The sequence below is a fragment of the Alligator mississippiensis genome, chromosome 1, assembly GCF_030867095.1.
Source record: "Alligator mississippiensis isolate rAllMis1 chromosome 1, rAllMis1, whole genome shotgun sequence".
Classification (NCBI taxonomy): domain Eukaryota; kingdom Metazoa; phylum Chordata; order Crocodylia; family Alligatoridae; genus Alligator; species Alligator mississippiensis.
The window spans coordinates 228,477,499-228,493,719 of NC_081824.1; the positions used below are offsets into that span (position 1 = coordinate 228,477,499).

A 16,221-nucleotide genomic window follows, 5' to 3' on the forward strand; every position below is an offset into this window, starting at 1 on the left:
TCCAGCTCTCTCTCCATCTGGTCCTTAATTCACGAAATTATGTATTGAACTTGTATCCTAAAATGGTATTAATGCAAAATTAAAGTTGAGATTTTAATCTGACAAACAAAGTCAGGAAATTAAGTTTCAGTTCCCTCAGGAACCAAATTTGGTGCCTTGTACCTATGTATCACTACAGGACCTAGGCTGCATCTTAGCAAGGCTATATAACATTGTCACACCAATGCATGGTTCTCTGTGGAATTATGTCTGGTTCTAGTGACTAGCTTATTCAAATACACTACCCACTGCTGCATATAATAAAAATAAAAGGAATCAAACTAGTATATATGTACAGGGTGCAGTTAGCAAGCTTACCTTAGAGCAAGCGTTATAGTATAAAGACATATGCATATATTCCAGTTTCAATTTTCAGTGGAAGTCTTATCCAAGCACACACAGTAGAACTACCTTAAATTCAGGTTGAGATGCATGCACATTATGCTATTTGTGCATAGAACTACCTTAAATTCAGGTTGAGATGTATGCAAATTATGTTATCAACATTCATTCACAGAGCAATGACAGCATTTTCTTCCCTCAAGCATAAGGAAGTGAGGGTTAAACCTAGATCTCCCTCAAACCTAGGAAACTTGACCACCAAGGGCAGCAGGTAACAGATGTAAAAAAAAAAACTTTGAAAACTAACAGAAAGTCTTCTCAGGTGCACACTAAGTATTAGCATAGGCTATAAAATAACTTAGTACCAGAAGAGAACAGATCAGCCAAACCATTTGTAAGCATGAAGCAGCTGTTTTGTTCAGGATTATAAAAATCACAGGAAGTTAATTTACTCTCCATCCATCATGTCCCAAGCTTGAAAAAAAAATGTTAACTCAGGTGACAACTTATTTCGATTGTGATGTACAAGCTGTTTCCAGTACTTATTTTTCCCGCCCGTGTTCCAGCTCCATCCACATTTACCCCAAATGCAACAAGTACCCGAGGAAACTTTCAGCCAGCTTCCTTGACATTTCAAAAATCTTCCTGACAGGGATGGGGCTCTACTTGCATTCCTCTGGCTGCTCCAAACTAGAGAGGTTCCAATCTCCTCCTGACTACTTCAGATTAAGAGGCTAATCACTTCCTCATTTGCACCAAGCAGGGCCAGCAAGAAACCCTGTGCTAAACAGAAGTAGATTGTGACCAGCAGCCTTCTAACATTACAGGAAGGTGTTGCTTCTGTCCTGCCAGGTAACTACCCACAGGTTGAAAACATCTTATGATGGAATATATACACAGACTGTATTAAAACAACATCTAATTCAATCAACTCCACCCAATCCCAAGATTATAAGAACTGGCAGATGAGTTTATATTTCAATATGCAAATAGAAATCAGTGACAAGTAATTCCACGACAATGCTCAGCATGTGTTAAACACTATCTTCAAAAATATGGTCAAATTATTTATTCTCACTGAAAGCTAAAACTGGGAAGCTGATGATTTGCATAAGCCAAATGAGAGGTATACAAATTATCGTCTGAAAAATTGTTGAATTGTGAACAATAAGATCTTATTTTCATTCAAAAAGTTGGAAGCACATTCCTTCACGGTTCTCAGAAATGTTCCTTTCTAGGATAAGCCGTAACAGGAAGAACTTTGGTCCCATAAAGGAATAAAAGAAAGATTAAAATATGTATGTGAAGGACTGGATGGTGATCTCCAGTAACATCACAAGCAACACTGCAGTAGTTACAGTACCTTGGATAAGTTAACGGGAGAATGACACAATAGTACACTACACTCTACAACTGTACTACAAAAAGGTAGTACATTTTTAACTACTTAAAGAAAATCATGCCCTCTTTCTCCACTATTGTAAAAGCAAGCCATTGAATAACCTTGCGACTACAGTATGCACATATGGCACAGTATTTGAAGAAGTGAAGCGGAACATAGTATAATGTTGGGAAAAGAGCATTTCAGCTTAATTATCCAATTTATATTTGAATCACTGAACCACTACACTTTACCAAAAAAAGCAAACCCAAAGAATGACAGAATCATAGGGTTCTAATATGGTAAAAAGTAGTAAGCCAACGTCATATTTTCTTAAAAACTAAAACAGCAGCAACAAAAGCAACATTTTCTGAATTTACAGTTATTGAGATCAGGATTAGAAATTAAAAATACATTGCTGAGCACAATGCTGAAAATAAAGAAAGAATGTTAATGTGGTGTCTCACATTACATGGCATGTAAGAGGGAACTGGACTGATTTCAACAGGGATAAAAATGGTTGCCATGGAAGGCGTAATTGTAAAGAGCCCAATAACCTCTCCCTAATCTGATTTTTTTCAGCATTACTGCTGTAAGCAAAAACAGCATGTGCAAAAGTTAGTGCTCCTCTTAAATTTGTACTTCTAAATAAGAAGTCACAAAATCTAATTTTTCATAGGGTTCACAGATATCTTGGAGTTTATAAAGTCTATCTGACTTAAGGGCGCACAACTTATCAATGAAGGAACACACGTAAAACATCCCTTATTACCAAACCATGTCACATTCTTTCTATTCCATGGTACTTATTGGACTGCAGATTCCATAATCCTCCTCTGAGTCCCTTCTGCATTTAATTTAGTTCAGTCTTAAGTAGTTAAAGAAACTGTTTTCAGTGGCAACTAATAACTACTGACCTACAGTGACACTGCCCTACAATAGGCTTGTCAGGCCTGAAAAAGTTGCACCAAAGAAGCTGATTAGGACTTCAAGAGGTTTGTAGCAAGAATCAATGGCTGGTCTGTACTAATGCTGTGGTTCCAGCACAGAAATGATAAAAGTGGAACACCATTAGTTATGCCTCATTAAGCTCCACAACCCTCCTAAAAAGAAATTTGTTTAGCCTGTCCAAAAATCTAATGCAGTTTTAAGCTCTCTGTGTTGAATTTCATGGTATCTCAAAAGCTTCAATAAGATAAAGGCCAAAGAACCAAGAACGGTACCAAAGCATCAACGGTAAAGTTAATTTTGAAGTTTCTGATTTTTAATGGAAAGTGGTTTTATTCCCTTTTTTTCCTACACAAAGCACTCATCCCTTTTAAATAAATAAATCATGGACTGTACATCAACCTTACATCCATAGTTAATTTAAAACAGAAAATTAAAAGCCCAATTCAAAACAAATAAAAACACACAATATTACAAGCTCTGAGGAAGCTCCACACTGCCCCTTTTTATAAAATTTAAATTGCCATACCTGTCATATCTCTGCGGTGGCTGCTGAAACAAAGGTGTAGGCCCTCGCCATGATTCTGGAGGCCTGAGATCTGCACAGTAAAACAAAAAATATTGTTTCTTTCTGATCAAATTAAGAAGACTTGTTTTCAATACAAGAAGAAGATGATACTTAAAAGTTGTGCTCAGGTTATCTTAGGTTTTGAAAGGTTCATGAGAATAAAGAAAAAACCCAAGCTGGGCTTGCTGCCTACGATTATTGTCAGGTCAAATTCTATTGAATTAAACTGATGCAACTGTAGACTAATTACACTGATGTGACACTGGCTTGATGCAGGTGAAAATACAGAATTCAGCACTTTGTATTAATATGCCTAGGAGAAAGTTACATTTCAGGAACAAGGTGGAAAAATTACAACTGCAGAGGCTAGTATGTGGGTTAAGATTTTAAGCCCTAGAAAGATGAACTTTCTTGGATTTTTAAAACAAAAAAACACCAACCACCCCCCCTCCCCTTCCCTCCTCTCAAAGCCATGTGATCACTGGCTGAAAGATTTTCAAAGTTGTGATAATGTTTAGAATTATTACATCTGTCAATAACAGAGTACATGCACACAGTGTGTAACATTGATGTGATTTCTTTCCTTTATTACTGAAAAAAATATAGTAACTCATTATCTACTGAGAAATGTATTAATTAGGCTGAACTATTTGATGTACAAGCTTCAAAAGAACTTGGCATGGCAAAGTCAACAGGATGGGAAGAGTAAAACAAGATTTGAAGAATAATGTATTTTCAAGTTTATCTGGCTAGCAAAATACTATAATTTACTAGCGGTCACTCTGTATGCAAAGTTAACATACAGAAGGGAAAAATAGGTAAATATGGCTGAGGACACACAGCACTACAGCAGTAAGAGAGTAATGAAACAGACCACCCACTTTTCAATTGTTTTCTCCTAGTCAAACTAACTCTGGGCAAAGATGTAGCAGCAACAACATTGCTCTAACAAGACATGCAATTAAAGAGCTGCTGTTCTTCTAAATAAATTGACCAGTAAACAGGATAAAAGAAACATCTAATCAATAGCTCCATGGTCAGTTCAAAACACTTAAATTGTGTATCAATCAAAAGCTTCAGTTTCAGTGACATCTTTGATTATCTTCAATGGTGTTTAAGTGTGACCTAATTTTAACAGCTGTTTCCAGAAGTTGTCTAATGGATATACTGTGATAGGACACCAATACCTTGTTAAACTGTCAATATTCAAGATTTCTCAAAAATTTGCTAGAATATTACATTTCCTTTTTCAACTGCACATAAAATAAGCCAAACACAGGCTCAGATTTCCCTGTGCCTTTCTCCTCCTAACTCAGCTGGATTGCTTGCACATTTTAATGGTCTGACCTGAACAGAAACCTTTTATGGCAGCACTTGAGAGAACAGTGTATAGCACAGGCAGGTCCTATTGAAGATAACATGGCTCTGCCAGTGGAAATCCATTCTGATCTCCAATGGTTATGCTATTCCTGGTTGGGTTTCCTTTGATCAGAACGAATCATGCACACAGAAAAAACAAAAAATACAAAGTGGCTTGCAGTATGGATAAAATATCCATGGAGGCCTAGATTAGGATCCCATAAACTCATGGTAATCAACTGCTAACTCGAAGATAATCCATTTTATAGATAAGAACATTTTTTTGAGGCCCCATTGAGGGGGTGGGGAGCTTATGGCATCAGTTAAGGCACTGGTGACAGACTAATCTGCAGCACAGGTGCCACAAGTGGCATGAGTAGCTTCCATGTGTGACATGTGGCAGACCGGGGAGGGGGCAGGCAGCACAGCAGCAGATAAGGCAGGGAACAGAAAACAGAGCAGTGGCTCTGGCAGGGAGCACAGGGTAGAGAGCAGCAGATCAGCAGAGAGACTAGGGCAGGGGGCAGAAAGCAGAGCAGTAGATCAGTTAGAGAAAGGGGACTGGAGTGGCACTCTAGGAGGGCAAAGCGCCAAATCTGTGGCACACCTGCCAAGAAGGCTGGCTCCCACTGAAGTAGGAAAAGAAAAATATCAGGCTCCAAGTTCAAAGAGCATGGTATATTAGACTGAAGAGGATAAGGAAAGCAGATGTGGTCCCATCATTTGAAGCATTTAAGTTAGGTTTGTAAAAAAGCATTCAAGTATGGATTGCAGGGAACAGTCTTCATTATACTGTCCATCCTTATTTTTCACAATTCATAGATGCAGACCTGCTCATTTTAAAAACTGGGCTGAAAATGAAATATTTAATCCTAAAATACAGAGCTAAACCAAAGCATATGATTCTTATTTCTCTTAGTTAAGGCTGTTCCCCAGGGGGTTCTCATCATCAGTGAAAAACACTGTCCTACTGAAAGAAGCAGTTACGTTTTGAAATCCTTTTGGAACAGAGTACTGCTAGAATATAACTAATCTACCCTTCATTTAAGATAACATTTTGAGGAGGTCCCTAAATCATTAAGGAACAAAGCTTTATTTTCAAAAGCATCTAAATCATTTGGACAGTCCTGACAATTTTTACTTTTTTAAGGCCTAAAGAAAAAGACTTGTGTTCATGCCATGTCTCAAAAAACATGGTCATCACAATCAAGAACAACAGTTTTATTCTATTTTGGTTACAAAGCTTAAGTATGACAGGCATTAAAGGTAGAAGAACACAAGGTGGCTGAGAAAAACCTGTTTTTTTGCTGAACACTTAACCATGCAATCATTTTATAACTGAAGAACCAGTTAAAAAAAAAGAAAAGAACATTTACCACATGACCAGCTGAAGTATCAAGGAGTTCCAGTTGCATAAAAAGATGTGATTAAGCCAGAAGTTGTATTAAACCTGCTCATTAGTGAAGTTGGGCTTGCACTGAATACAAAACTGAGGTAGTAGCATCGATTTAAAAGCCCAAGAGGTACAACAAAACACTTTGTTTCAAATTATTTTTGTGGAATACATAATTAAGCATATGACAAGCTCCAAGAAACCATGTTTACAAGGTATTCTTGATGTTAAACAGCTGGAGGCCCACAGGATAAGGAACTATATGTGAAACTATACCAACATGAAATTCATTTGTTCGTATTTTAAATTATCCTAAAACGTTCTCATCCAAAACAAAGTTTGAAAACAGAAAATAGCTGGCACTGCACCATGACATTCGGTCTCAGTATGTTTTAACAGTCTCTCAAGTTCTTAATTTTTATTTTTACCTCAAAATTAACAGGTAAAACAAATGGAAGAAAGTGCTGGTACACCAGCACTTTCAAGGCAAAATGCAAAACCCATTTTGACACAGCTGTCCCATAGCCATCCCACAAGAACAAAGCAATGTACAAAAATTAAATGCTGTCTTCAGTCTTTGATGATGATATTGAAGAGATCTCTTTACGTGCACCCTTTATAATGTTAGATGCCACTCAGACACAATTATAGTAGGTTCTTTAAGAACTCTGACAGACAGGATTTTTGGGTAATACTGATGACAAAACCAAGACTAACAGTAGAGAGTAACAGTGGGAGTTAAGAGGAGAATGAAGAGGAGGACATTCAGACTCCCCCATTCTTAGAATATGGAGAGCAGGGATAAGATTTATACATTCCCACTCTTCAAGGAGATGGGGAAGTTACCCTTTTTTGAGCAGCTAGGAACTAGGCAAGGTCTCCAATTAGTCAGGAAGTTGTGTAGATGAAATAAGTTCTCCTTCCCAGCAAGTTAAAGGCCTACATCTAAGTCAGCATTTATTTATTTATTTAAAGAAGTCTTTTGTACATAAAAACAAGTCCAAGGAGACATTCTCCAGTGAAAACCAAAGGAGTTTGGTCACTACCAGATACAATGAGCATCTATCATATGGACCCTGAATAGTACTAGGTTTGGCATATTGAAAATTGTCACCTTCATCTCCAATGGAAAAATGACAAAGCAACCCCTTCATCCATCTAATTCTAATCAGGTCTTTGTACAGCCTTGAGGAATGCATGTAGTTTAAGCATTCATAAGCATTAAGTGTTTAAAACAACTTATTACCATATGGCTCTGATAGATGATCAATTTAAGGGAAAAAGCCTGAAACAGTGAATTGCTCTCCAAAAAAGTACAAATAGGAGAGGAAACATGACAGTTATTATTTTCTTTGGTCTGTAAAATTTAGGCATCTCCTAGCACTATAAGGCCATATAAACTGCCTTTTCTACAGCTCCTCAAGTGACAATTTATCTAATCAGTGTGGCAATCAAAGACAAGATTTCATGTTTACTGATTGCACTAATCAAAATCACTTTTCCAATGCAGCTAATTGACAAGTTTACTGACTGGAATGGAAGTCATAAATCAGATACTCTGGATTGCAGAAACCAAATGTGTCATTCACGCAGAGTGCTACCAAACTGCACTTGACTCCTCCAAGTTATCAGCACACAGACAATTATTCATCAACTGAAAATTGGCACATCAAAGTCAAATCAGAGAACAACAGTAAGAAACACCCAGAACAGGCTCTTGAAAAGGAGGTGACAGTTTGAGTGACCGCAATGCCCTTCTAGAGTCCAATTTCACTTCATTATAAGTATATATGGCTGTGTATATGTGTGCACATATATACATTAATACACATCCACAACTGTATTATACATATGCACACTGAATACAAGGCTGTAAAATGAAAATCTTGCTCAATCTATTCCACAAAATGTCTAAGCCTTAACTGCTTAACTACTCAAAAATTGAAAGTAAGTTTGCATTTTCAGGGCACTTAGCAATTGAATTGCTAACGTCACATGCAACTATTTTCACGTTTCAAGGGCAATCTTCTTGTATCATCTGTGTTCTCTCTTGTACACAAGAGGAGCTTCTTGAATGCGGTCTTGTATAAGTTACAAGATGCCCCATTTAAAACTGTTTCCTTTCCCTCCCTTGTATATGGCTGTCTAGAACTTCCTAGTTGAAGATACTGTTAGAGTCAGAAGAAGTCTTTAAAAACCCTATCTTGTAGGGGTCATCTGACCCCAGCAGTCTTTCCTGCCCAAGGGCAGGGGGGCTAGACCTGATGATCTATAAGGTCCCTTCCAGCCCCTAAAAACTATGAAACTCTGAACAGATGATTTTATTGTTATAGCTTATTTGAGACACCAGGTGAAGAACCTCTCAATTTGTGAGAGGCATCTATCTGCCTGTTCCCTGACAGGTCACAGAAAGGCAATGCTAACTGAACTGTTAGGTTGAGTGATAACAAGAAAATCCTGTCTGGCCTAAACTGGGGCTAGGATCAAAAGAAGGACTGAGGGTTTAAACAGATCTTTCAAACCTGGTTGAAGAGATCTCACTCACATGCAGACAAACAGGAATCAAGATACCCATTGCCATTAATTCTAGTTATAGCAGGACCACATGAACTAAGTATTGAATAGACAGCACCAAGCTTTTCTGGAGATCTTTTTAGCAGCAGATAAACCTTGCTACTTTGCACAGAACCCTTGGAAGCCATGCTCATTCCAAATGTGATCTTATTAACATAAGTAAAAACAATCTTTTCTTGGTTTAATTTTACTCTCCATACATCTAAGGCAAGGTTGGTATATCCCTCATTACCAAAGCAGTCCTGAAGTCTTCAGTAATTTGCTACCCTAGTCCAGTAGTTCATAAATCACTCAAGTGCAGTAGAAAGGTCTGAGAAGGACTTCTAAGGCTTAAGTTAATGACATCACCTTGAAGGCCTTGGTATCATCAGATGAAGAGGAGAGAAACGCAAGATGGGAATTATGTAATGAAGAATAAGAAAGAAGTTTTCCATTACCATGGAGAATGTCAGCAATAGGCTGTCTCAAGTCTATGAATACTTTGGAAATGCAGAGCGTGAGCACTCAGCAACATTCTTACCCTCCCTCACTTTTTGAAAGATTCCTTTATTTAAAGTTTAAAGTTCATAACTGCCACTGCATGCCACAAGGGAGATGAACGGAGCTAAGGTATCTACTTGACATTCCCTTTCCCCACATGGTTAGTAAATTGCAGGGAAGCAGAAACCAATCATTGTCCAAGAGAAGATACTGGGAAACCAGAATCAAAGAGGGGGACATCCTGAGGAAAGGAGTAGCCAGCAATCTGCTCAAAACTATCTGCAAGACCACACCTGCAGAACACACTAAGGCTGCACCATGACTTTTGGAATCAGATGTCCTGGACAATTCCTTTCTTGGAAAGTGTTGCACTTGCCAGCTACCCAAATCCAAGAGCTCAAGAAACCGTCCTCTATTGTTACTGAAATTTTGAAGTGGTAGAATGGGACTGTTTGAGGGAAAACACAGAGGAAAGTTCCAAGATGACTCCTGAGAAAAAGAGATGAACTGAGATTTAACATCAATCAGTGGATTCAAACATCCGCATTTTGAAGTGATGACATCTGCATATGGAGTGTTTCCTACACAGACAGGTGCTCAGATGTTACGAGGATGTGAGCTACACAAGTAAAAACACTGAGTGATCAGCTCAAAAAGCTCAGAAAAGGCTGAGGTGACTATTTTGAAAGACTTGCTTCAGAGTACTGACACTTTCTTTAGAGACTTGGACTTGTAGTATTCTTAATGGACTAATTACTCCAAGTTTTTTTTCCCTTTTCTTATTGGAGGAATACAAATATATGAAGTTTAAGTTTCATCTAGATGATAGGTATAGGACAATCATGCATTCCCATTCTTCTCGTCTCATTCTTGCTGTCTCTGCGTTTCATTTCTATTCCTGCAAGCATTTAACTTGTCCCAAGTAGTTAGTCCTAGCCTCTCCACATGCAACCAGCTTAGTCGCTCAACCCAATGCAAAAAGGTACCATCAGGTCAAGTGCATTGGGTTGAACGACTAAGCTGGTTTATTGATTAGTTACAGGTGAAGCCATGTCAAAAGTGTTTCAGCAGATGAAGTTAGGATGTGAACAGCATAATAAGCTTGGTATCTATTCCAAATGAAACTTACTGTTCTGTCCCAAGTAGTGTATTCTGTCCTCTTTATTAAATCTCACCAAAGAGCAAATTTTAGGTAACACTGGTGCTAGATAGTAGCACCATGCAACATTTACATCAGAAGCCAGCCACTCCTGATTAATGGAGGGAATGTCTTCCTTTTTCAAGCTACACTGGTAGAAACTATCTTTCTATTTTGCCTCCTACAATTTAAAGAAAATAAGCCATCAAATGATTTTCTTCAGCAGAGATTCAAAGAGACTGAATCCTGAAACAGGCCAAGTTACAGTGTTACATAGTTTAGGGTTACCATATTTCCAGTATCAAAAAAGAGGACACCTGCGAGGGGGAGGGGAGCAGGAGGGAGGGAGGAGAGGGGAAAGGGACATATGATTTTGGGGGCAGTGATATGCTCATGCCCTGCCTCTGCCCCTTGCTCCTAAGTCCCTGCCCCTGCAGCCCCCCCTCATTCCCAACCTACAGCCCCCTGCCCCCCACCAGCCCTGCTGGTGCCCCACACTCTGGACCTGAAGACCCCTGCCACCTCCAGCCCTGCCAGTGCCCCTCACTCCTGACCCGCAGAGCCCTCTAGCCCCCCCAGCCCTGCTGCCCAAGCAGCTCCTGCACGTGCGCGCGCGCGCGCTCTCTCGCTCTCTCTGAGCAGCTCATGGGCCCCCCAACAGACAATCACCTTGCTTGCTGCTCTCAGCCGCAAGCAGCCAGCCAGCCTGGAAAAGCAGAGGCAGAGCAAAAACCCGGGCACTTGCTCCCATTTAAAAAAAAGAGGCCAAAAAAGAGGACATGTTTGGGAAAATCCAGATGTATGGTAACCCTAACATAGTTAATACCACTATTTTGGGAGCCAATGTGGAGGAAGGATAGAGGACAACAACAGGAAAATGCAAAAAGCTTCTCTCTGCACCAATCACAGGGTCAATGCTAGCTTCAACACCTTGTAGTACCAGTGCTGTAACACTACATGCTAGTCTGAACATCACAGTAGCAGGAATAGCTATTTCTTCTTCTTCTTTTTTTTTTTTTTAAGTTGTACCCACTACACAACAGGAGAGTAGGAAGCTAGACTAAAAAACCTGGAAAAGCAGAAAAATAATGCAGGTTTGGCAATATCTAGCCATTACTGAAAAGGTAATTAGTAACAGAAGCTTGGCAAAAACCCCCAACTCTTAACTTCTACATTAAATAATCCTTTAAACTTTACCAAAATATATAACATGGATTTGTAACAACCAAAGACAACAAATCAAATTAAACCCATCAAACTTGAAAATGCGAGAAAATTAAAAAAAACAAAAAACCCAAACTTACTTGACAACAATTTAGGAATCTGTGGTTGTCCAGAAAAGAGCGGTCTGTATGGGTTTCCCTGATAAGCTCCAAGAGGGGCTGCATTGCTGTACATTCCACTTCCTGGCTGCCCTCTTTCCCTTGACATTGCATGGCTGTTATACGTAAGAAATGGAAGATAGAAATAATGTGATCTTTTTCTGAATGTCATCTTACTAGAACAGCTGCTACCCAGTCCATCAAACACCAGTGTCCTCTCTGGTATATCAGTGAAGATGTTCATGAACAATGCAGTTATTCACTTCCAACAAGGGTCCCATACAATTGCAAACAAAGAGTAGAAACAGACATAGCCTGATGTTGTATTTGTGCCGCTATAAAAATGTTTATGGTGGCACAAGTGGCAAGCAAACATACATTCCTACCCTTTGTGAGGTAGCGTTACATAGTGCTGCTTTGTTGTGGCAGATGTCTATTTGCTCTGTGGTGGGAACTGCCCCAGGAAAGGTGCTTCAGGAGCCTGATCCTGCACAGTGAAGAATTCCCATGCAGGACTGGGCCCCTCAAGCCCTGAGACCACCTGCCCACCTTTCCCTGCTTATGGAGACACAACCCCAGAGGATCTCAGGGTACCTCTCTGTAAGCAGGGAAACTTGGGATTCTCCACAGAGCCCCACCCTAGGACCACCAGGGGCATGTCTCTGTAAGCAGGGAAAACTTGTGCAGGTCCTGGTGCAGAGGCACAGGACCCAGGGAACTCCTGGCACTCTGTGCCTCCATGTCAGGATCCATGCAGCCTACTCCTCCACACTGGAAGCTGCCCTTCATTGGAGCGGCACAGGTCAATGCGGGTCCCAGCAAGAAGGCACAGGATGACATGAGACCTGGGGAATTCCTTTAAAATCCTTTAAAAATATTTTCTGTATTCCTACATGGATAGTCATCCCCACAGTGGCTTGTTGGCTGTACTCTCTTAAGGAGGAGAAAAAAAATGATATAAATAGCTACCTGCACATCTAGGCTTATAACTAATTTTCTCCAGTGTGTAAGCTCAACTCGTTCTCTTTTCTCATAGCAAAACTATGCCAGAGCCCTCAATAATCAGAAAAATTATCTGGAATTTGAGCTGCAGTTACATGTAATGAACTAATGTTATCTTTGTTCAAGGTACTAAAATAATCAAATGGATTTCTACAGTACAGCACATGAGCTTTGAACAAAAGTAATCTACGAAAACCTTATTAAAACACAGAAGACTTTCCAGTTCTAGTAACACAATCTTAAGTACCACTTCTAATATTCTCAATATAATCTCCCACACTTCAAAGAAGTACCCAAGAAAAAAGTTGAAAAAGCACAAAAGGAAAGCCAATTAGAATACTTAGCAGACAAATATCAAACAGCGGAATGTAAGATACTACTATAAAATTCAAGTATTTAAGAACATTCTGAAAACGTACCAAATTTAAATATATAATTGCCTAAGTTTCTAACATACAAATGCCAAACTTCTAATCACAGATGACTATGTTTCATTACTGTTAGAAAAAGGGAAGATAAAAAAGCCTCCCAGCAAACCATTTAAGAGTGCTATTTTTAATGCTACTTACCCTAACGTTCTGAATGCTGACTGGTCCAAGTGAACAGGCTGCCTGTCTCTATTAAAACCAAGCTGTGGCCTCCATGGCCTCCCATTGTTGTTGGTTTTTTCCCAGTCACCCGGCTTCAAAACAGGTAGAGGTTTTCTGTGTATTACAAATGACACCCTAAATAATAAGAACCCAAACAAATTATTGAACAATGAAAGAAGTGCTGATAGCTCTGACTTACTTTGCCCCAGGTAGCACCACAGCCTTGAAAACAAAGTCTTCGTTAAACTGCGGATCTTTGAAATTGATACTACAAGAAATTTCACAGACAGTTACATCAGATAAATATTTAATCTCACAAGTCAGTTGCAATTCCAACTACCATAGCTAACTACTTCTCTCAAGTAAAACAGAAGCATCATATTGAAAGATTATTATACTGTTATCAGAAGTGACGTACATCACAGAAATGGAATCTTCTTTCCAAAGTCTAACTATAGCGCAGACAGATGTAACAACTGTATCGCTATCAAAGGATACAGATACAAACTATTATGATGCAATCACATCTTCATGATTCTGTAACAATACAAGACAAGCAAACCCACTCCAACCTTAATCCTGCTTCATTTAGGGTCAGTTAGGGTGATTTAGCTTACTTTTATCAATGCAGGTTCATGGAGATAACAGCTTAACAGCTGTTCCACACTTCCAAACAGTAGTTCCCCTTCTACTTTTAAAACAGCTACAATGTTTGTCTACACAGGCTGTGGTTAAAATTTCTATTTAACCACCCAATCCATAACTTGAACTGAACAGACATAGCTGGCATATATCACTAGCACTTTTTATTGAAGGAGCTGTGCAGTTCTACTGTCCCAGACAGCCCCCTGCACAAAGTAGACCTATCTTCCTGCATCAGGAGCCAATCCAGAAGCAGGTATATTCTCTAGGTCAGTTGCTGTTTTCAACCTTTTTTCATTTGCAGACCCCAGAAAAATGTAAAATGGAGGGACAGACCCCTTTGGAAATTTTAAATGGAGGTGGGGATGCCTTTGAATTATAAGTGTGGGTATTCACATACTTTTAATTGATCATAGTCATCTTTCATGGACCCCTTAGACATGGTCTGCAGACTCTTAGGGGTTTGTATACCACAGGCTGAAAACCACTGCTCTAGGTAGTAATTAGTGCCATGTGAGGTCAGGAAGGACATATTAACTCTTACATATGTTGTGAACAAATTCCCAAGACAAAGTACTAGATAGGATTATTCATTTGGGATCATATTTAAGGCAGATCTCTAAAATGGTCATGCCCAAAAGCACATCCACAGACACCTAGAGGTTATAACGGTTTGGCTGGCAAGCATAACTCTGGGCTCTTTGGGGCAGGGACTTTGTTCTGTGTTGGTACAATGCTTAGAAAATTGGAAGTCTGGTCCCTGACTTGGTGCCACAGTAACAAAGACAAAACTCAAAAAATAAAAGGGACAATCTTGCATTAAAAGACAAGAAGCAGCCAGAACTTATATATTCCCAGTGCTTTCAAGCCCTTCAAAAAGAGATCATAAGAAAGTAGAGCTAGAAAGGACCTCACAGTCCAACCTCCTGCTTAAGGTAGGATCATCCCTGACTAAACCATGGCTATTTCATGGCTCCCAAGTGGCACAGAAAAAGAGTATCCGCAAACTTGAGAGAAATAAAGAAAATGCAGAGGTAGAGAGACCATGCACCTCAATTACTTCAATTCCAACTATACTAGTAGTGCTTAAGCTCTGGCCTGCAGGCCAACAATATCATTTAGTCCCCTGGTCTTTTTATGGGTCCAGAAATTTAGTGGAGACCCACGGGGAGCCCTGCAGGCTGGATGATATAGCCATGTGCATTAGATCACGCTGGTATGTGACTGGATCTGGCTGCATATAGGATTGCACCCATGGATCAACCCCAAACACAAACCTTATACCACCCATTTAGGCCATGGAGCTGGATAGGTTGAGCACCACTGAACGATGCCAAACTTTTCTTTTCATCTAAGAAAACCAGCCAGACTGAAAAACAAATGGAAGCTGGAGGGAGTATGGTTTATTTCTTCAATGACTAGAAAAATGGTTGGTACCATGAGTTCTCATTTAGTGCTAAGACCCAAGGCCATCTTCCTTAAGGGCACAGCAACAAAGAAGAAAAAGATGAATCACGTTTTTCTACTGTAACTACTACAATAGCTGGTATGGGGGAGATGCAAGGCAGGTATGCCATCTGAAGCTACTTCTAACTTGTCATTGGAAAAGTGACTTAATTCCCATTTCACAGCATTTTTTTAAATAATATTGTGACAAGCAACATTCTTAGTATTTCAGGCTTGAACTGCTTGTAAACAGAAAAAACTAACTGAACCTAATTTCAAATAGGGCATAAAGAGCAGACAGACCACAAAAGTGATTTTTACTGTCTCAAGTATTTTACACATCTCCAGAAGTGAAAGGTTATGGGTACAAGCGTTAGACACCCACTATTATAATGTACCGACTTAAAGAAAATGAGAATGACACACAACACACTGGATATAAAAATCAATTTACTGTCAAGTGCATGAGTAATTCAATTCTTCTGTGACCAGAGATTTATCCTTGGAAATTTTGCATTGTTCTTCATTCATCATGAAGTACGCTATTATCCTCCCAGAACACTGCATGTAGGAAAGTCAACATTTACTCCTACATAAGCTGAAATAAAACAGTGGGCCAAATTAAAAAGAACCACCACTAACACAGGTAAGCATTTTGACTGGGGCATTTTTTCCCCCCTGGAAACTAATCTTCTCAGGAAAAATACCTGTCAATCCATACCAAATCCTGGGCAGGCCCTGCCCACACACAAATGATGTAACCATATTTATTCATGTTAGGTCTTTAAAAAGGCCAACAGACTCTAGCCACTTCAGAGAAGTTTTCAAGGTAGCAGTGAGAGAAGGTGTTCAAAAGTAAAAACCAAGAGTTTCAAAATGTTACAGCAGCTGAATTCTCTACAGAAAAGTTGCATTTTACAGATGGAAAATGGTCCCCACATCAAGGGAGAGTCCATCTATGCATCTACTACTGGGTCACGGCATGCCAAAAAGGGAT

The 16,221-nt window shown here is 39.4% G+C and overlaps 1 protein-coding gene across 3 annotated transcripts in view; it reads right to left on the bottom strand.

The window, feature by feature from the left end:
* XRN2 (5'-3' exoribonuclease 2) overlaps nt 1-16,221 on the bottom strand; it is a 103,489-nt gene that overhangs the window by 10,706 nt on the left and 76,562 nt on the right. For 2 of the 3 annotated variants that reach the window (XM_059720246.1, XM_006277350.4), the window contains 4 exons: nt 13,336-13,404; nt 13,116-13,250; nt 11,527-11,660; nt 3,240-3,309 (listed from right to left, as the gene is read on the bottom strand). In XM_059720246.1, coding sequence (XP_059576229.1) covers nt 3,240-3,309; nt 11,527-11,660; nt 13,116-13,250; nt 13,336-13,404 — 408 coding nt within the window. Of the gene's footprint in view, nt 1-3,239; nt 3,310-11,526; nt 11,661-13,115; nt 13,272-13,335; nt 13,405-16,221 lie in introns of all 3 variants that reach the window. The other variant, XM_019491018.2, reaches the window with a different exon arrangement.